The sequence below is a fragment of the Condylura cristata genome, unplaced genomic scaffold (genome assembly GCF_000260355.1).
Source record: "Condylura cristata isolate star-nosed mole 26May11 unplaced genomic scaffold, ConCri1.0 scaffold00009, whole genome shotgun sequence".
Taxonomy (NCBI): Eukaryota; Metazoa; Chordata; class Mammalia; order Eulipotyphla; family Talpidae; genus Condylura; species Condylura cristata.
This window is the reverse complement of record NW_004567110.1, coordinates 24021427-24044523: the sequence shown is the minus strand read 5'-3', so window position 1 is coordinate 24044523 and position 23097 is coordinate 24021427. Positions and strand designations below refer to the sequence as shown.

Sequence of the window (23097 nt, the reverse complement as noted above, 5' to 3'; positions counted from 1 at the left end):
AAAAAGCTTTGATTTAAAATGTCAAGGAGACAATTGTCAAGGAGAAATGCTAAAATTGATAGGTATTCAGGAAGCTTTGTATATAGATGTCCATAAATTACAGGCCCACTTTCCAGAATGATTTAAATGAATTTTATTATTTATAAAACAATTTATTAGTTAAACAAATCATACTGACTTAGTTTACTTAATTGGTAACTTATTTCAAAAAGTATTTGAGACTAATATTGAATACACTTATACATTATCGCTTCAATAGCCACAATATATGCAACTTTTGTTTGATGTGTTTGTGTAAAAATATCTGATTGTCCCATTTGTCTTAATTATTTTTGTTCTAATTTAAAATGTTTTGATATTTGATTTAATTTTGGAACTAATTTTGACCTATCTTTAGCATACTCAAATTATAAATCAAATCAAATCTCTAAAATGTTTTCTCTACTATATGTAGTTTCACATATAAAAATATTATAGAGCTTCCTAGATAAATTTACAGTCTAAGCCAGCACTTTAAGCACTTTAAGCCAGCACTTTCCAAACTGCCTTTTTGAGAGTACTTCAGAAAGTTATAAGTATATGGGGGAGAAGGAGTGCAAAATGGACAAAAGATTACTTATTGCAGAATTTTTAGGCTTTTTAAATGCAAATTTTATAGTGTACATCTGAAATAGAGGAGACTGAGCAAAAACCTACCTCTCTAACACTTTGTTTTCCTTGTTACTTGTAATTTAAAAAAAAATATTGTGATAGCTAATACTTTCACTTATATCCTTTTATAGAGCTTAACATAGGTCATCAGAGTTGAAAGTTTAGAAATTACATACTTCATTCCCAAACAGTGAGTGAACAGCTCTTCATGCAGTGACTCCTCTAATTTGCTATTCATTGTAAGTGGCTAGAAGTAAAAGTACTGTTTTGACTGAAATCAAAGTGATGTTACAGGGACTATTATTTCTGGGTTCTTTTCCTTATAAAAATGATTGGCAAAGAAAAATCAACACTTGTTGGTGAAGAATCCCCCATGATAAGGATTTGTCTTTATCAAAAAGATATTTTCCTCTCCACTGGTATTATTTGTGGAGCACTTTCTCTGTGAGAATAGGTTTAAATGAACACGTAGAAAAAGGTTTTAGAGAAAGGCATGTCTGGTTATTGTTTTCCCAGGGATTATCCTCTTATGAGAATTTAAAGTTATAAATTAAACATAGATTTACTTAAATTTGTTGACTATAGAGCAGCTAAGGTGCTATCTTGAGCTTTTGTTGGTTGAGGCTTTACACAGAATATTTTTCATTTAGTGACCATGTGTAGATGATGATTAAGATTGGAATTTATCTAACAAGATATTTAAATTATTTTATCACTATTTGTATTTTCCTTATAGTAAATACAGATGCATAGCTCTCTTAGAACACCCACCCCCCAGTGATCTGTGAAATATAAATGATGTTACGTGATTCTACAGAAAATTTAGATCCTTACTAAGGAGAAAAGATCTGCAATATGAAATTAATGAAGCGCTATGCTTTTTAACATAGGGGTCAACTAACTATGGGTTAGACACCAAACCTGGCCAACTGTCTGCTTGGTAAATGCCATTTTATTGGGATACAACCACACAGACCTGTGCATATATGGTCTGCAGCTGCCTTCATGTTACAATGGTACAGTCGCCTTAGAGACCAAATGATGCACAAAACCTAACATTTATTTAAGCTCTCGATGGGGAAGTTTGCCAGTTTTTGCCAGTATGTCATATTATTACCTAGTAATCAGAAAGTATTTCATGCCATTTCCATACCAGAAAATAGTACCCAGAAAATAGCCTAGTAGAAGTGCACGTATGTATGTGTGAATGTTTGTGTATCTATATGTATGTATAGACATTTGTGTACATGTACATATATAATATTTAAACAAGTTCTTTTCCTGGTGCTATTCCTATTTAAACTACTAATTGCTACTGTGCTATCAAAAAGAAACTTTCTAAATATTCTATTTAGCTAAATATTCCTTCAGTACACATAGTTTTTGATGCCGGGTGATTTTTATTGTTGTTCCCTTGCCCTCGGAGACAGTAAGCATTTTCCTGAGAACATCTTTTGAAGCACAGGCAATTTCACTATTCTATTTTAATAAGTCTGTACTTCACTATATTTCACATTCATATAATAGAGGCACTCACTGGATTTCAGTTGAATTTTAGATTACACTTTTATTAATATGATATTTATATTCCCTATTCTATAATTTGGCACAGAATCAATCACACTATTATTAAAACATGACTCTCAAAAGGAACAAATTGCCTTACTTCCTTGAATAGTTTATTTAAAAGTGCTGTTTTACCTAAAGTTATATAATGTATGTTTTGATTAATATTCTTTTATTCAAGATTTTCTTACTTCCTTTTGAAACTGTTTTCCCCATTTTATCTTAATTAACTTTCACTGAAACTTAGAATGATTTAATGCATATTTAGATTTTTTTCAGGGTGAGTATTAATATACTATCATTGAATAGACATATTTCTGTCTAGACAGCTTTACTGCAGTTTTAAAGTTGTGATCTTAAACAAGGAGTACATTGTGTGTGTTTACATTCCTGTCTGCCATCATTGCTTGTGAATTTACGTACAAAACTTTATTATACATACCCACTTATGCCTACTAAGCTGTGATTATTTTTCCCAGTTTATAGATTCATAGGCTATAATTGAAATTTTGTTTTTCCATAACGTATATACATGAGAAATGGAATTTCATGTAGTCTCCTTAATAAAAATCATAAATGTATTTTAAACCACTTTTCATGTGTGCTAAGCTTTGGTAAATATAGTTCTTGTTACCAAAGTTTTAAAAACTTTTTGATATCTGTAATTGATGTACCTTGAGGTAAGCACTGATTAAGCGATTAATCTCACTTTGTAATAGGCTGCCTACCTCACTCTTTTGCATTCCTTTTTTTTTCTTCTGAAATGGCTTCCAGTAATATTTTGTGCCTTTATTGGCATGGTTTTTCTCAACAGTATTATTCTCCATGCCTCTTTCTTGATCCTTATTCTAGAACATTCAAGCTCAAAAATTCTTGATTACTGGATTCACGTATTGGGGGCAACCTGCTTTTAATAGATGGATTGATTTTATGATATTAGTTTCTAAATGTAATTGTGAAATATTATTTGAATCATTTTGACTGACAGTTTTTTCCAGTAAATAAGCCAAAGCTTGGTTAATTAAAAACCAATTTTTGTTATTGCTATTGTTAGATTTATGTGTTCTCAAATATATTCTCCTGAACATATGTGTTCCAGAAAGTGTTTTTTACCTGGTGAAGATTTGTTGTCTTCTGTTTAAATTTGTTTACATTTTATTCTGATTTAAATTATTTTATGTATTTAATAATCATGCTTTTTATTCACTAAATTGCATAGTTTAAATAAACTAAAAAATAATGACATTTATTTTGTACATATGGCCTTGAGTGAAAGTAGTATATCAGTCTAGCATTTCTTCTTTTTTTTTTACATCCTGTAAGTAGGGCTCAGAAATAAGAACTGAACATTAATTTTATGGGTTTTTTTCTACTCGATAGGTGCTATGGATATAGAGGAGAGAAATCGCCAAATGAAAATTAACAAATACAAACAGGTAGCCGGATCAGATCCCAGACTGGAACAAGATTACCATTCAAAGGCAAGACATTTTTCTTTTTAAAAGTTGTAAAATAATTAATCATACGAAACCATTAGATTCTCTTAAATTGCTGAAGGACAGGTTAGACACAAACATATAATTCAGTGACCCCATTTTATTATCAAGTGTTAAAAATTTATGTGTGTATAGACAAGTTGTTAGGGATAGACTTTGCCTCATTTTAAAAAAAAAAACTTAATGTAGGGAATTAAAGATATGAACATGACAAATTATCTGAAGAACAAATATTCTCAGATTTTTCATTTTCTAAAACCTGTGAAGGTCTATCAACCACCCTCAAAAAATGTTTAGGAAGAACTTCTATTTCTTGATGGCTTTCCTACATGTTGATTTTTTTCCATTTTAGTTGAATATTATTTATTAGTGAGTCCTTGGGGGAAAATACAAGCTCATGAGGCATCATAAGGAGTTAAAAAAAAATTTTAATGAACATCCTTTGACTTAAATTTTGGAAATAAGTTGTGGTATGAGGTTTACCAAAACAGGAAGTAAAGAGTATTATTTTATTGTTTTTACCTTTCATCACTTTTACATTTTCAGTGTTTTTAGGTTTATGTTATTACTCATGGCCAAAGTCATGAAAAGACTTTTCCCTAAGTACCCATTTAAAATTTAATTAAAATGATGAAAATAGCAAAACTTATTCATCATGTTTAGTTGTTATATATTTGCTCTGTGCTTTAGTAGTGTAATCATTACAATTATGTAATATTTGTGATCTGTGTATTTGTGTATAACAGAAAAAGTTTGGATTTTCAGATATGTAGGTCTGTATTACCTGAACTACCTTATAAATTCTTTGATAAAGTCGAGACATACTGAGTATAGTTGTCTGTGTCACATATGCGTATGTGGTCAGTAGCACAGGTGTGTCATTCCCCCGCTGCGCAGCCTAGAGGAAGCAGGGATTCTTTTATCAGCACCATCTTCTAAACAAACCATCCATCTCTCCCCCAAATTACATGAGTAGGCCAGAGTGAGTATAGAATTATTTATCACAGATTCCTGATGTTATGGAAATGGCACAGGCCTAAAGCCAGAGAAAATAAATTTAAGACAAACAGAAATAAACTTGCCTTTATTCAGCAGGTTATAAACTTCTAGGAACTTTTCTCTATAATTGAAGTGATAAATCAAAATGGTTCAGTAACTTTCACAGAAAGTTATTCTTTGATGACCTAATGTTTCAGGTATTGGTAACCTTTTGAGCTTGCTACCAGAAGTGATACCTGTGTCTTGCCTGCTACTATTTGGTATTTCTGCCTCAGGCTAAACAGAAAAACTGAATTTCTTGGTATCTGTTCTGCTATTATCTCTCATTGACTCATTTTATATCATCTAAACACCAAGATATAAAGTCCTAATAAATTAGGATATCAATTCTGTCAGTACATATTCAGATACACAACTGTGCATGATTTTTTAAAGTGCATGTAATATTCTATATAATATTTTCAGTGAAGAAATGAGGATCACAGAGAAAGACAAAACAAGGTTTAATTTTTATCCAATAAAAAACAACTCCTCAGAAACATTACCAATGACTCTTCTTATGGAAATCTAACAGAAATTGATTACAGGAGGGTGAACCAAAGAAATACTATAGGCATGACTCAGTATTCCTCACCTCCCCCCACCCAGGAAAACAAGTTTTGATTTCATTCCAGTTCATAAATGAATGAATACCTGTAGCTCCAAAGTATTATAACTTTGACTCTAATTATTTTGTATTAGAAAAAAATCTACATCTTGGCAACACACTAGTTACACTACTAAGCAATATAATTTTCTAAGTACTCCTAAGGTGTGGTTTTGAAAGTGTGTTTGTTCTCAGACTACTAGCATCAACATTATCTGAAGACTCTCACAAGTGTAATTCTCTGACCCCCCCTCCAGCTCCATTTCATCTAAACTATGGGGGTGGGGTCTGTGTGTTATAATAAACATACCAGATGATTCTGATGCATAATGAAGTTTGAGAACTATTGCTCTAAAATTTACTTACTTGTAAAATATACTTATATGTACCTAAAAGAGTTGATTTCCTTTGTTAGTGCTTTAGGTAGAAGCCAGTGATGAATGAGGTTGAAAATGGATACTTTATTTTGATTGTAGGTAACTGGAGACCTTTACAAGACCCTTTATCATCAACAAATCTTTTCACTTGAATGCCAGATAATTATCCATTTGTTTTCTATTGCTGGAAATAGCATTCAGCTTATAACTAAGTCATTAAGATATGATATGTGATAAGGATCCAAAAAGTAACTCTAGTTTGTTGCACTGCAAGTCATTTTCTGATGTCAAACATTTTACTTGTTCATCTGTTTCCTCATTACCCTAGTTTGATCTTCCTCTTTTGTGGATAAGAGAGAAATATATAGAGGATACTTTGTCAGTTAAAGGCTCATATAGATTTAGATATTTCTATACTAATGGTAGATTCAATATTTTGACAGAATCTCCTCTTCTTAAATGGAATATTTAGCTAAATTTTTATTCTTATATTGAGAACAAGTATCAATTATAAGGTTTGCTACTGTATTTCCATACCTTAGGTCTAACACTTGGGGAAAAAATCATATAACAGATGAAGAAACAAAATATAGAAAGGTTAAGTGACCTACTTTATGTTTACATGGCCACTGGTTATGGAAAGTAGTATTCGTTGCTAATCTGGTTTTTCAAATTGAAATAATTTATATTTTGTTTAAAGCTTCAGACCTATAGAATATATGCTGGACTTCGAGCTGTCCACTTGAAATCCTGTGAAGATACTGAGTCACTAAATGGTCTCTAATTAAATGTACATGAAGGTTTTTCCTAACTACACATTTTAGTTAGGCATTGCCTTCCTAAATTCCAGTTGTCTGCAACACTGATAGGTATAAACAATTCTTACTAATTTGGGCTTTTTTTTTTTTTTTAAAATGTACTTTGAAATATTCTCTTACTAATTTAAAAAAATCTCAGTAACTTGTTTAGAAAGCCTCTGTAAAACAGTGCCTATTAACTTACTTTCTGTGAATATTTTAAGTATACTAGGAAACAGAAAAACAGTATTTAATAAGAGCAGCAAAAAGGATGTGGAGACATGCTTTCTATTTAACAAGTAAATGTCTTCTCAGTAGTTTTTCCCTCAAAACAGAACTTAGTTGTGTAGCCTATGTTCCCTTTAATGCCTTTTGCATTTCTAGGATCTGTCCCCGTCACATGTGATTCTTTTGTTTACTCTTAGCAGAAATTTATGGATCCACTTTTGTCCTTTCTATTAAACCAACATTCTGCTCTTTATTCATTCAGAAAGCTATGACTACCCATTAACTTTAACATTGCACATTGTTGTACAACACTGGACAGTTAACCTTGTGTGGGTTTTACAGTGAGTAATGAATGTAATTAGCATTAATTGAAAATTAAACAGTGCATGTATCTGAAAATTAATGTAAAGAATTTGGCAACATTTATTTAATTATATGGAATTTATTTTATAAATTGGCCATTTTAATATTTTTAAGTGATCCCAGAAGATATTTTTAAAAGGGTAGTTCTTAACAGTTCAACAGAGAATACAGTGTAGTTTTTGGTACAATATTTATTTGGCATGCAGAGTTTTTTGTTATGGAAACAATGTTCTTTTTAAAATAATGATGATTTTACACGAAATCATCGCAAAATATTTTATCCCTACTCTAGCATTTATGTCATACTGTAATTTTTTGTTTTCTTGTTTCTCTCACAAGGGCAGTATGTTAGAATTAACTAAGATGACTTCTAAATTGCCTACAACTTCTCAGAAGTAGGCCAGAAGTTCATACTAGTCTATGTAACTATCATCCAATAGATGGAGAGAATGTTCTGGGTACAGACAACGAGGTAGATAAAAAAGATTCTTCTCCATTCATTGTGCATGCCTGATCTTAGGCACTTGGAACTTTTCTCCCAGACTTCTGTCCTTTACCATGTATAATTTCAGAAACATTTAGGAGTAAAGAAACCCAACTAAAGTACTTATATTATAATTTGAATAACAACACAAATACAATTCTATTTTGTTAAAGATTCTGTTAATATAAGTAAAACTCACATTAGTAGAATTACAGGCAGTATCAAAATAAAACATTTCAAACCATTAAAGACAAAGAATTTTTGGCAAGTAGATTCACTGTTAACTAGCTGTTCCATTTGTATTAGCGCTTACTCTCTTTTCAACACTGAGCACACACACTGATTGCCAGTCTTGTTTTGAATTGATGTTCAGAACAGCAGTATGGACACAGAAGAGGGGAGACAGACAGGAACTGCTTACAAGAATAGTGTTTGCAAGTCAGAGTATTTGGAGACTCCAGTATCATCAGGAGCCATAGCAGCAGGAGCACAGTGCAGTACTGAGAACCTGGCCTGGAGTCAAGCAAACTCACTGGGTGGTCTCAGTTTCTTTATCTGTTAAATAAGGCTTTGATAGTGAATTCCTAGGACAGTGATTAGGATGAGATAATATATATAAATGGTTCAGTACTTGGTAAAGGGTTCAATCAATGGTATAGATATTATATATAATAACTGCAGCAAATAGAATTGCAGGTACCAGAAATGAATATAAAAAGGTTCAAAGAAATGATAAAGAAATAATTGAGCTAATGAAAAGGATTTTACTTGTAGCTCATATATCTTTCAGTGTTCCTCTTATCCTTAAAGAGACTACAGCGGCAGACATCTAAAATAACAAATGAAATTTAAGGGGGGAAATTTGTGAACCTTAAAGTGATATGGAGATTAAAAAATATAAAATGATACCAGAATATAAATGTGATGAGAAATTACAAACTAAATTACTAAAGCCAAGAAGTGATGTTATAAAGGTTGATGTTAAATGAGCCTGGTCCTTGGGAAATGATTAGCACAGTGATGACATAAACTGGACCTGGAAACTGAAAGACTAAGTTTATAAAAAACTACTTTAAAATGTAGTGGAGGTACAAAGAACGAGACAAGACACAGGAAAATATATACATTTCTTCGGAGTGAAGAAATGAAAGTTGAACTTTAAATTTATCGCTGTGATAGTAGTAAAATGCAAGAGGAACAACTTGTGTTACTGTTAACTAGCTGTTCCATTTATATTAGCTCTTATTCTCTTTCAACACTGAGCACTCGCACTGATTGCCAGTGTCGCCTGTGGCATATCATGGTCCGGGCACAGTGATACTGAGGCAGGCCTGTGCCCACAGGAGGAACCATCTGGCAGCACTGGGTGCCAAGCTGCCTGGGGAATCGGGTGTTGACATAAAGCAGCCACCACTGAGTCAGTGTCAGGTACAGTCATCTGATGACCAGAGGAGGAGAATCAAATAGGAGTGATTTTGATAATCTAATCTCTACCTTGTAAGTCATCCAAGAGGGGATTTAAAGCCCCCTTAGGGAGTGATAAAGCATCCTTTCTTGGAATTAACAGCCTGCTGTTTCATGAAAGGGGACGATTCGGGTTTTACAAAGAATTACTTCTCACCTTAGTTTATAGATACTCAGGAGGATGGTTTCATTTTTTCAAATCACAATTGAGATCACCTACTCATCCTTTCCATCTCGAGTCAGATCACGAAGTCTTACTGCTCACAGATGAAGGAGCCACGCACAATGCCAGTGACTGCACCTGGATTTCCCCAATGAAACACACCATTGCTCTCACTTTATATCCCATGCTGTCAAGTTTTTCTGTTGTATTCATTCCACATAGCCCTACAATCAGCTTCATGCATGCTAGCCAAATCCCAAGAGAGGGTCTGAAAATCAGTTAATTTGCTCATAATGCCGTTTGGGGGGTAAAAGACAATTGACATTTCTTGGACGCATTCTTATTGCCAACTTAGATTACAAGGCTCTCAGAAGGAATGCCGAGTCCTGGTCGGTGCTGCCATCTCTTACATTCCCCGTCTCCAGCTGCCGAGGAGACATCTTAACCAAGATCTGTACATTTTACATTTCTTCCTGACTCAAAACAGACTCTCTAGGTGCTGTCTAAGCCATAGGCCTCTAAGTGTTTAGTTAATCAACTGCGATATGCTTTCTTCTTCCATCACTCAGTGGTTGTTCTTTTACCAAGTATATTTATGAAGAGAAACTAAACGAGTTTTAAAAATCTGGGTTATTAAGCCAGCAAGTAAAAAAGCAATATACCATATGGTCCTAGTAGTGCAAGAGGTATTAGTGGTGATTTTACCAAGGCCTGACTAAAAAATATATTTAGTCCCATCTACAAATTTTTTAAAAGAATGTTATAGGTTGAAATGAAAAATAATTAAATAAAATCATTTTCAGTCTCTTTATATAGGATATAGGTTTATCTCATATATACTCTTATTCATGTTTGTGAGGGAAAACTCTTATATTCTATTTAAAATCTACCATACTACAGTTGAAATTAAATAAAATACTTTTGTACATACTTAGGCAATTCCAGTCTTTGTTTTTGAGGCAAATAACGGGAAATGGAACAGTGGGGACGATAGCTTCTTTCTATTGACGTGTATTATTATCAGTAACCACAGTTGCAGGCATTTTCACAGAGAGCTTCTGAAGTTTTGATTATAGTCATAGAGATATGACTATAGTCATAGAGATATGACTATATATTGATTATAGTCATAGAGATATGACTATGATAGAGGCAGTTTTATAATCACTTTTCAACTTATTTTGAGTAGTGATGATTAAATGTACACAACATAGTAACGTTCAAATGGAATCCAGAACTAAACCTCATTTGTCACTATCTTTGCATAGTGACCTTTGGCAAGTTAATTAACATCCTTATGCCTAGGTGTCTTATTCTCATTATGAGCACATCATATTGCCTGTCACATGGATTGTTTTCAAGATGGTCTGTTTAGATACATGTATAATGTAACTTGATAAGGAATAAGTAAATGTTAGCTGTGATATGGTGGTGTTGATGGTAATGATGATGGTGGTGGTGGTGATGGTGATGATGATGATGATGGGGAAGGAGAAAAAGGATCATTGTTTCTAATAGATAACTTGCTCTAACCAGAGCTTTAGGGATTCAGATCTGTATTTTTTCTCTCAACAATCTACTAGATATAGCAAGTGTATCTTTAAGGTAATCCTAAATGTAAGTGGATGAAAGGAAGGAAAAGTCTGAAAGTTAATGATAATTTTAAAAGATTAAAAATGGATCTGGGTTGTCTTATTTTTATTATTTTAGTCCAGTTTTTATCTAAAGTTACCATTTTTTTCTACTCCTTCACAAGCTGAATATACTTCAACCTTATATAGATATAAAAAGAGAACATTATATTTACACATAACTTATCTAGACGTATGCATGCACTCATACATATATCCTGTAGCTCTGAGATACTTTCTCTCTCTCCTATAATAGCTGGTAGAAGCAACAGCCTCATTTTGTCCTTATGTCAGAGATACAGATAAGCCTCACTTTATGTAAAAACTTGGATAAATAATTTTTGTGAACTTTTATCTATGATTTATCTTTGAATGTAAAAGCTTCTTACTTTATGCTCCCCTTTTTCTTAGCACCTTATATTAGTTTTCTAGGGCTGTCTAGGGAACTCACACAGCAACAATTCATTTTTTCTTAGTTCTGGAGGGGGGAAGTCCCATATCACAATGTGGCAGGTATGGCTTCTTTTGGACCACTCTCCCTGACCACTCTTTGTCTTCACATGGTCATTCCTTTGTGTGTGTCTGTGTTCAAATCTCTTCTTGTAAGGACACCTGTCATGTTGGATTAGGGGTCCACCCCTATGACATCATTTTACCCCATTCCCTCCTTTTACTTAATTGACTCTTTAAAGGCCCATTGGCCAATATAGTTACATTTGCAGTACTGAGTTAGAACTATGAATGTGGGGGTATACAAGTCAACCATGACATATCTCTACAAAGGTGTTAGTAATATTTTAAATTATGACTTCAATGCATTGTGAAAACTTATTTCACTATAATATGAAAAGGAAATTGAAGGTAACTAAGTATAGCAAAGTTGTTTTGAACTTTTTTAGTTTATTTTCATCTTGTTACTTTTTCTATTTTTCCAACTACCATTTGCATCCTAGAAGATATTTAGTTTCTTGTAGTTGTAAGTTCATTTTTTAAATTAGTTTTCTTAGTCATAAAATACATTTACATTTAATTAGGGTTTTCTAAGCCATAATTTCATGCTGACATTCAAACATGGATCCTTTTTCTTTGCATGTACTTGAGAATTGCTACCTCCTCCTATAAAACCACGTCAGGCTAGGAAATGCAATGGGATATTTTTTAACTTTGAAAAAGGTCATTTGAAATGACTAAAAATGCAAAATATATGCTACAGAACTCCAGAAAATTATAAAATAAATAATTTATCCATTTATAGTAAAAATGTTACTAAAAACTGAAAAAAAGAGAATTTTAAATAAATTAAATCCACGTGCTACTAAAAGCATCAATCTGTGGACAGTAGTTGCTGTTGCCAAGAGCATAATTCTTCCTGCATTTTGCCTCAGAAAACAGGGAAACAGGTTTCTGTTACCTTCTGTAGAAAAAGAAATGTATACATTTACCTTCGCTTTCAGCCATCCTCTAGAGTGGCTAACTTGCTAATAATTAGACTACTCTGCAAGGGAGTCAAAGGATGAATAATAGAAGGCACTGGACAGAAAGAGATCTTTCTTTATAGAATCAAGGAAGACATGGAAATTAAGGACAGAAGAAAATACGATAAATAGGCCAGAAGCTTTCTTTCTCACTCAAATTTCATACGTCTAATAAGATTAAGCAGGGGCATAGAAATACAAATTTACAAATATGAGAATATTCAAACAGTTGTGAAAACAGATACACCTTTTGAACTAGCCCTGGTGTCTGTTTCTCCCAGAAATAGATATTTTCTCTCTAATATGCACATTATTTTTTACATATCTTTTGCAGCAAGCTATCCTTTTTGAGAATAGTGGTTATATTTTATTTATCCTGTGGTATCTCCAGTGGCAAGCACTTTACTTTGATTCAGAGCATTTAGTGATCTTAGTGAGGTTTTTTTTTTTTTTTTTTTCTTAAATAAATGAACAGGGACATGGATCTGTAGAGGGACGGGAATACCAGGGTGGCAAGTGTTGGGTAAGGATTTTTAAGGGGGCTGAACATTAAGCATTTTGTACCAATATATAAGGGCAAAATATGAACTTCAGGAGAAGGTATGGGGAGGTTATTGTATAAGAGTCAAAAGCAAATTTCCTAATAGATATAAAATTTTAGTTTCTCTAGAGCTAATCATAGTAGAAAGAGAATGTCAAACAATGGGAATATTTGGGTTATAATTTTGATTTTGAACTGAATGTCATCAGACTTTTAATAAATTTCCGAATTGTTCTTCACAACCCAACTTTTTTCTCTGTAAAGATTGGGGGGCTCTTATAATCGATAAAGTGCTACACAAATATATGGTACTTTGGAAAGACCTGAGAAAAATCACTATTAACTTTTGGATTTTTAGACTATGACATCACTAGTTAGGAAAATGATTCACTCCTATAGCTGAAACCTTAAAATTAGAAGTAGGTTTTATGTATTTCATTTCCCTCAGCTATTGCATCAGTAATCCCCCTCAATGCCAGTCCTTTTACTAGATGTACTCACATATGATTGAATCTATGTGTTATGAAGTAAAACGTTTAGAGGAGTAGTTATTTTTTAGAGAATAAATGTACATGTATGTTTATACCTACTCATACAAAATAATAACTAAATTAAAATCTTTAGTCAATTAGGGCAATCAGCCTAATGGCATGGAGCCATCCACATATACAATATAAATTTAAGTTGCTAACTGTACTTTGAGCATAGCTACAGGCTTATTATGTAATAGCTTTGTTCATAAGCATGCAAAAATCAATTGTAATTTTCCTCCATTTGGGAATGATTTCAGGTATTTACTAGCAAAATAAACTTGAGTCATGCAATCTTTGTTACTTCTATTTTGTAAATTTTAAAGATTGTAAAATAATACTCCAGTCTAGAAATAATATAGCTAGCCTTGGGAATATGTCTCACTTGAGATAAATTCAGCAAGTAGACATATTCTGTATATAAAGATACAGAACTTGACCTGGCTCTTGGGAGTGCCCAGAAATGTAATTTCTTTAAACCTGAGGTACAGAAAAGATAAACTTCGAGTTAAACTCCATTCTGATGCATAAGCCAAAGTCTTCCAATGCAGTAGAGTTTCCTGACTAACAAAGAAAATGGGTTTGATTTTTATGACTGGCCCTTTTCAAGTCATTTTCAGAAATAGGAATTCTTGAGCAAGTTTAACAGGTCCCAGACCCAGTAGTATAAAAACAAACCTGCTACTTTTTAAGCCTTTTCCCATTTTGTGACCTCCCCAATAAAAAATTATCTGAACTTTAAACATTATAACAGTTATTTCAGTAGGACCTAAAATATCTTTTTATTCATGTCAGTTTGTATGGCTTTGGCTTTTTAACTTGAAAGGTTTTCATATTTAAAATCTATCACCCATCTAGCCATGGTTCTAAGTAGTGTTGAGTGGTTTCATGCTGTTTTTGTATTCTTAACATCTAGCTCATTTTAGATAAGACTTCAACATTTCCAAAATGTAAGAAAAAAATTTATTTTAAAATATATACTTAGAGAAAACAGCAAACAAGTATTTTAAAAATAAATAACTTGGGATCTAAATATGCTTGCCTAGGATCACCTAAAAAGTGAAATTATATAAAGAAAAAAATTAAATGAAAACAGAATGGAAGGAATTTAATATTAACAAGTTTTGTAGCCTTGGTCCACTTCTCTGTCTTTCAGTTTACTCATCTATAAAATGGGAAAGTTAGATTATCATCTCTCTGCCGTCACTTTCAGCTTCAAAATATTACTATTACTTTTGGGAATGAGTCATTCTTAAGCGAATAAATAAAAAACATCCACTGTACCAAATAACTTTCTTGGACATTTTTGCTTAACCAGAGTATGTTAATATGAGTACTTTTTGTTTATCAGAACACACTTTGCTGTGCAAAGGCCATAAGTTTCTCTTTCCTGAAACTCATGCTTGGGTTGAAGCTGATTAATAGTAATTCTGATTTCTCCTCTGCAACATTAAAAGAAACAAAAATTCCAGAGAAGTAACAGTAAAATGAAGGATTGAATGAACACAGAAGGACTAATGGAAAGAACAGATGAAGAGAGGGAAAAATAAAGAGATGAAAAGAAAGGAGGGAGGCAAGAGAAACCTTCCCAACTGGGAATTTGTAAGGGAATTAAGGACATACATGTATACAAGTAATCTCATGCAGAACAGATTAGGTTAAGTGATAAAAGAAAACTGAATCATGGAAAGGAAAAGAATATGAAAAACATTCATTGGTTTGTAGAAATCTGGGAAGACATTGTAGAATACATGAGAGTTGCAGAGCACATGGGCACAAGCCATGCTGAAAGAACACCTTGTCTCTTTAAAAAGGAAATACACAACAAATTGGGATATGCATTCGGAGATAAGAGTGGAAAAGTTGGCTGGGATCAGATGGTGAAGGATTTGGAATCACTCAGAGACTATCGCTCTAGTCCAAGCAAGAGGTGTTATTCCTTCTCCTGCTTGTACTATTTGCTCTACCCCAAATGTTCTCAGCGTAAATCCAACTGATGTTGCTCTGTGTTTTCACAGTAGTAGGTCTCATCCAGGTTCCCAACAGAATATGATTACCTATATCCTTTTAATGGGTCAGGACAACTCTCAGAGCTTTTCAGATTTTTCAACATGATGTAGCTGTTCAGACTATCATTTAACCCTAATTCTCTTAGGTAAGTTACTCTGTTATTTTCTAAGACACTAATATCTGAAAGGCAGTCCCACGCTATATTGCCAATCCATTGTTGTTGTTGTTTTTATTTCTGCCTGCTTCAGATTTCCAAGTCCTTGATCCTACAGCTTTGTTTTCATGTACTATTTCTCTTACAACTTTAGGGATGCTAGCTTACCACTTTGATATGTGGAATATCTCCACCCTATAGCCACTAGAACATATCAATATTCTCTTTTAAAAATGCAGGTTATAAAAAAAAATGCAGGTTATGTCAATACAATCAGCCATGTAAGTATATTTACAAAGGAACAAGTATTTAGAATGCTTAATGCTAAGGAAAGTTTCTTTCTGATATTTAATGCTAGCTAGATCTTACAATTTTTTAACCTGAGGACTTGGAGAAGCATTAGAGAAGAATAGTGATTCTTCTCTTTCCTGGAAGATAATAATGGGCTCATTGGTTTGGACTAGCAGTAGTCATTCTGTTCTGTTCTATCTAGGCTTGAATGTAAATTAAAATTTATAGCTGAATAAGATATTATTAATATATGTAAGGGCCTGGAAAGAACAGAATTTAAGAACAGTTGTTAATTTAGACAGACATTATAGATTACTAAGTTTGAGATGTTACTGAATGATAAAGAGTACAAAAATCTAAGAATAAAGATGTTGAAAAAAATCGACATTGCATTAGGTACATGAATATAAATGTTAATGCTATATTAGATACATAGATATTAATAATAAAAACTTATCAGATGTGAGAAAAATGATACAAAATATTTGAAAGTTGCTTATAAACCATAAAAATTATTGAAATAATAATTGATTTAATAATCATTAATGTTATGATCCTACACTGTTACTTTCCTTGGTTTAACTTTCTTGATGACAAATACAATCATAATTATTAATAAACAACCCATATTAACAGGTTAAGAATGAAAAGATACAAATATCCAAGTCAGTATGGTGCTACCATACCCCAAGTAAATAAGATCTGGTATCAATGGGCAATGTCTTATTTTTTGAATATAGGGTTAAGGACTTATTTATAAATTTTTCATAGCTGTTTTCAAGTCAAGATAAAATGTTTGTGATCATAGCTGAATGGTGATGAAAATTTAGGATCATAGTCGACACATCATAGTCATAGACATCATAGTCTATGTCTAATTATTATCGTTGTAAATATAGGCTATGTGTAAGACCTGTGATCTCATTTGAAACTCATATTGACTTCAAGAAATAAGAGACTTGCCCCAAATTAAACAGCCACCACTAGTCAGGACAATAGTTACACATCTATATCTTTCAGCTCTGTCACCCATGGTCACTGGAATATACTACCTCTTACCAAAACTAGATGGCTACCTTATGGTTTCATTAGTATTGTTGGTTAAACAATGTGCCTTTGTACTAAGAAGTAAGAAAATATTTTCCAGAAAGAACAAAAGGAGAGTTTTTTTTTAAAATAGGTTTGCATTCAGATGTTCATAATACCAAAAATCTGACATCAACAAATAATTTTTTCAAAAACACAGAATCCAAGCAGCTAGCTTTGACTGGTCCTACTGTTCAGGAGTGAAGACAAAAGCTTCCTGTTCCCTGTTCAGAGTAAGACATTCATCTCCATTGTCACAGAATGATGACTGTGCTCCTGGCTCATGTTTAAACTGCAGTCAGAAGTAAAAGGAAGGAAAGATAGGCAATATGTGGTGAAGCAGCCCATTGTAATCAGAAAGTAATAGCTCTCTCCAGACCCCATCCTGTGGAGTCCTACTTGTGTTCAGAAGCCAGATTCAAATCAAATGATCACCCTAGCTGCAGGGATCCTAGAAAATGAGGTTATTGGATTATTGTTTATTGTTTTGTTTATTGTTGTAGTTGGACCACCAAAATAAATTTGAACTCTGACAGTAAACTGCATTAAAAGAGAAAGAACATTAGAAAAAATTCAGCAGCAACTGTGACAAAGAAATAGATGTGACTAATTGCTGGCATGAAAGACCTAACACCCAATTACAAGTCCCAAGAGCTAAATAATGAAATATTTGTTTCTATAAAATGAGTAAACTATATGTCTTGACCAAACGGAATGAAGGAAAAGTCAAAGTTTTCTCATTAGATATAGAGCCTATAAAATAATTAGGGGTAGTAAAAGATAAGAAATGCTGGTTTGCTATAAAAGATAATAAGTTTGGTTTGGGCCACACTGAATGTGATGTACCTACAGAACAGCATATCAAAGATGTCTTGTTAGTGTCCAGAAATATAGATGTGAAACTTGGGAAAAAGGTGAGGGCAAGAGATATGGACTTATTAGTCATTGCATCATTGTTAAAATGGTTAATGGGGGTAGATTAGCTAGAGAAACTGTCTGGTGAAAATAAAGAGAGCTGAAATTTGGAAGAAATATTTCAAATCAAGCTAGGTAAAATGAAGACAAAGTGATGCTAATAAGAAACCATTTGGGAAAACCATTGGGGCAACTCCATGAGCAGCATTGTCTGAGAAGCCCTATGGAAGTTTCAGGGAGAGACAGGACTTCAACAATATTAGCTATAATAGAATTTTTCAAAGAATGAAAAAGCTAAAAAGACACCAGTGACTGATATGTCAGGATAACAGTAGTGTTTTCTTTGTGTTTGAGAAGTTTCAGCAAATAGTGTTTAGAGTGAGTGAAGAATTAGGATCCTGAGGAGGAATGTATTGCATGAACTCTGCAAACAGGCAAAAGCTTGAGCTCTGCAGCCAACCTAAAGTCTCTAAATGTGGTTTTTTTTGCAGAATTAGCATTTCCATCTCTGAAAATTGTGTGAAACTGAGGAAAGGAAATAAAGGATGATGCTTCTCAAGGAGCAGCTGATTACCAATAGACGTAGACTTCCCGTCTTTGTCCTCTACAGATTCTTCAAGAAAAATTCTTAACCTTATAAATTTCCTTTAGACCAAGAGACAGTTGACATTTGAGTAAATCCTGGCTTCCACACTAATGGCTGCCCTTTCTAAGGTTGTGGTTTTCCACTTTAAGCTGGTCTTGCTGTTCCATCTTTCACAAGACTTCCCTGGAGGAATAATTTACAGATATGGCACCTTACTTCCTTTACTCAAGTCTCCTGACCAGTTGAGTCCTACAAACAATCTATGTAGCCCCAAACTCCACTCCCAGTGTTCCCAGTGTTATGATCCCCTCTGTCTTCAGTGACCACTGGGCAACTTGAAATCAGCAATCGTGTGTGTTTATTTCTTGTAAATAAAAACTTTTCTTGCTTGGATAGCTGGTTATTAATACTACCAGCACATCACTGCCTATATTGACCATAGAGAATGAAGGGGTTAGATAACTAAATTCTATTCACAATATTTTACATTCTGATTTGATATTTACACATTAGAGCTATACACTAGGATATAAACCAGATAAAACAAGCATTGAATTCACTTCGATTCTTTAAACACTCATTGAATTTCTACTGCATGCCAGTATTAAGACATGTATTAATCTAGCAGGATAGCAAGAGAGATAGATATGAGATAAAGAGAAAGAAGAAAACTACAAGACCTGAATGAAATAGTTTAGTAATTGGTGATTAATTCTCATTGAAGGAATTCTGGAAGACTTTTCTAGCTGGGATTTCATTTGCAAAATATTGCTCCAAGGTTAAACCTTAAATTAGCCCTTGATTTTCTATGGCCTTTCTTCACTGTCTTCTCCAGCCCAGGTAGAGACCTTATCACACAATACCCGCTTTAGGAGGCCACTCTAAATAAAATTATCTATGACAGACAGACTTTGCACAGTGCATCATTCAAATCAGGACTGATAAGAGCTTTGGCTAGAAAAAATACAATTAAAAATGAAAAAACAAATCTAGAAGTAGCTTTTTAAAGAGATATTGTCTGCAATTGTGGTACTGTCAAAAGGCAACAACTATTCTCTGAATTTTGATATGAAATTAAAATATAATGGGGAAGGCGAGAGCATCTTCTTGTTCATCATGTTGATTTCATTGACTGCAGCGCCCGGCCCCTGTGCCCTGCTCTTGTACCGTCTATATTCCCAGACTTGTATCTAGATGCCTGTACAACTTCAACCCCACCCCCTTCTCTTCCAAAGACTTTCCATCATTTTTTCCCTTATCGTTTGATTTACTCATTGTGTTTTCTCTCTGAATATGATTATTCCTACATGTCCTCCTTGATGGCATAAAACTGGTTTTCTTCTAAATTGGGTTTTATTAATGCCCAATATGTTGCAATCACCAATTCCTGGACTTGGGTTATAGGCAAACAGTTGCAGTTGTCTAGTAAGATTTGTTAAGCTGAAGCAATGCTTAATGAAGCTCTCATAACCCCCTCCCCCATGTCTTCTAAGAAGTTAATATGCCAAGGACATACAACCTGAGTTGGTGAAAAACCATAGAGAACTCTAATTAGGGAAATTACCTAATGTAAGAACTTCAAATTAGTATATGGAAGGAAATGAAATTTTGTTTTAGAAGTCTGAATTTATCCCATTTATGCTCTGCAATATTATTCTAAAACTTTGATATTAACCTTCTTTTCAGTAGAGCTTTATAAATATACTATTACTCTCCACTAATGTTAGATAAATAGGGAGAACATTAACTTTTCTAGGCCACTTTGGAACTCTTTAGAGTCTGGAACATCCTGAAGAATCATAATTTCCTGTAAATTTTTCTAGTTCATGATCCCCTTAATAGTAATGTACAAGACATCAAAATGTTGTCGGGAAAAGCTCCTCACTCCCTTCCAAGAGTGTAATGATCTCCATCAGAGCATAGTTTTCAGCTGAGATCATGTAATCCTGTGCAATAAATCTTTGTTTTGGGTCCATTAAAGAGATTGATGACCATGTCTTTCATTGTTCATCTGTCAGCTGTAAGCTAATACATGCTAATTGCTTAAAACATTGTTTATTGTCGAACACCACAGTGTTTCCTAAATAACTGAGCTTACTTGATTCACATTCATAACTCATTAACTTGGTATAATAATTTAACTTAGCTGCCCCTATCATTACTAAAGCAGATAGCTTCTTTTTAAATACTTTGGGGAAAATAAAAAATACATTTAGGAAAAACAAACAAGAAAAAGGAACCATATTAAAGTAAATTCCTGGTTAGTCATTATCTTGATTTCTGGGTTTTGTGGGTTATATATGTATATAGGAAGATGTTATATTCTAAATATTTAAAATGTTATTCTGAAGTTTCATTTATAAAGAATATTTTTCCTATTATTTCTCATTTTGCGAGTTTCTTATTCTGTTTATGATGTGTGTCTATTTGTAATGGAAACTTGAGTTCTATCCCAAAGGGACAGGTGCTTATTTGCCTAAGGTAGAAATACACCTGAGACAAGACACAGAATCATCAGTTAGCCCAGTTAGCTAATTTACATTCTTTCTATAAACTGTCCCATCAGTGTCTTTTTATTTAATAACCTGTTTTAGACACTGGAAATGTGCTAAGCAAATTACTGGGTATTTCAAATATATTATTTTTCTTGACTCCTTAAGAATCCTTAAAATGGAATTTATTCTTAGCTTGCTGATATTAAAGCTAAACTGCAGTTGATTCAATTAAAGTAATATCATCTCAAATTAATTCAATTAAATGATTGACTCTTAAGTGCTAAGAGAATTACAAAGATAAAGAAACTATTGTCCTGGCTTTTAGGGACTTAAATTAGAATAGAGAGTTTGCAAATTAAACATAAACACAGGCACACACAAATACACATATCCTATAACACAAGGGAGCTTGTATTATTTTATGAGTAGTGTAAGACTTTAGTGGACTGAATCTTATCTTTCCTTAAATATTGCATCCATTCATCTAAGACAGAAATTATAGCCAAAGGCATGTGCAGTGCATACTATGTGAGTTAAAAAAAAAACTTAAACCTTAAGCTAGCCTGTATAAATCATAAAGACAGGATCAAAAGTCATGATGACCTAAAAAAAAAAAAAAAACTAAATTTGCAAAGTTAGAATTCTAACCACTGAAATTCAAAAGTCAAGGAAGCAGTTTAGGATTCAGAGATGAAAGTAGGAGTCACACAATAACTAGTCAAAGGCAACAGTGGGCAAACAGCTACGAGGGACTTTGGCTATCAAGATAAAGTAACAGACTGATATTACAAGTGAGTCATGTATTATGTGACCCAAGGAGATAAAGTTATCTTCATCTTGCAACAGCTGGAAATCAGTAACTCCCTATAAGATGATGGGATATGGAGGAATCTGGATAAATGAGGAAGGTAACATAGTAGTTGTTAGTAGGAAAATTTGGTTTGACATTTTAGTTTTGTCTTATAAGTATATTTAGTGAAGTACATCTGTTGGCTATGTGTAGAAATAATATTTTTATTGTAACTTAGAGAATTTTAAAAATGATGATTTATTGTGGGGTGTTTATATCTTATATTCCTTGCAGTAAAGATAACCCTGGAACTAAGTCAACATTCAGATACTATCTAATCATCACCATCATCATCATCATCATCTTTGTCATTCCTAAACACTTGTTATGCCACAGATACTGTGCTGTGTACTTTATATGCATTATTTTCTTTAATCCTTGCAGCAATCTTAGGGAAAGGATACAATTGTTATATGCATTTAACAGATAAATATTAGAATTCATAGAAGCAAGGTTACAAACATAATAATTGTGCAGCCTGGATTCAGACCAGTGGGTCAGTTCACTTCAGAGTATATACTCTTAATTACATGATTACCCTTACTACCTCCTAGAGTTAAAATGTTATTACTTTTCATTTGAATAGATGATCTTATGAGCAAAACAATTTGTAATAACAAAACTGTTCATCCAATGATACATTATTTTTAAACTATAATAGCAGATGCTTCTCTTTTTATTATTAATTGTGAGAATGGAAAAGCCTTTAAAATAGTGAAAATTAAATAAATAGCTTCCCAAATATAATACAATTAAACAAACAGCTTCCCAAATATAATATAGTGTCTATTAAATAAGGTAATAATTCAAAAATGTTCTAAAGCACTCATTTTCCATATAAATGAAATGTCAAAAAATATAAATAAAATGAAAGATTTCCATTTATGTCTTGATTTGAAAGTAAATTTACTTTTAATAAGCTTGGTGAAATATACATAAATATACAATAGTGTATGTACATATGTATATGTATATATGTGTGCGTGTTTATCTGCATATACAATAATACTGACTGATATAGATAGCTTTGTATCCAGACCCATAGAAATACTTTTCTGGGCAATGTCTAAAGAAAGACATTATCATTTAAAGTTGTTTTTGGTATTTTAAATTGTCTTTATTTTCAAAAAGAATATCGTGATCTAAATGTTCACCAAAGAAATCATCCATACGTAAATAATCTTCCTTTTAAAATCAAACATGAGGGTTCTATTGTATTATTTTCAATAACTGAGTTATATAATAAGATGAAAAGTTAAAATGGACTAAGAAAAGCCAATATCTTATCTAATCTGAGTG

General features: G+C 32.9%; 1 protein-coding gene across 6 annotated transcripts in view; it reads left to right on the top strand.

Annotated features, from left to right (window-relative positions):
- RIMS2 (regulating synaptic membrane exocytosis 2) overlaps positions 1 to 23097 on the top strand; it is a 418309-nt gene that overhangs the window by 300453 nt on the left and 94759 nt on the right. For 3 of the 6 annotated variants that reach the window (XM_012722998.1, XM_012722997.1, XM_012722996.1), the window contains one exon: positions 3598 to 3698. The exons of the other annotated variants lie outside the window; for them this stretch is intronic. In XM_012722998.1, the coding sequence (XP_012578452.1) occupies positions 3598 to 3698 (101 nt within the window). The remainder of the gene's footprint in view (positions 1 to 3597; positions 3699 to 23097) is intronic. 6 annotated transcript variants of the gene reach the window in all.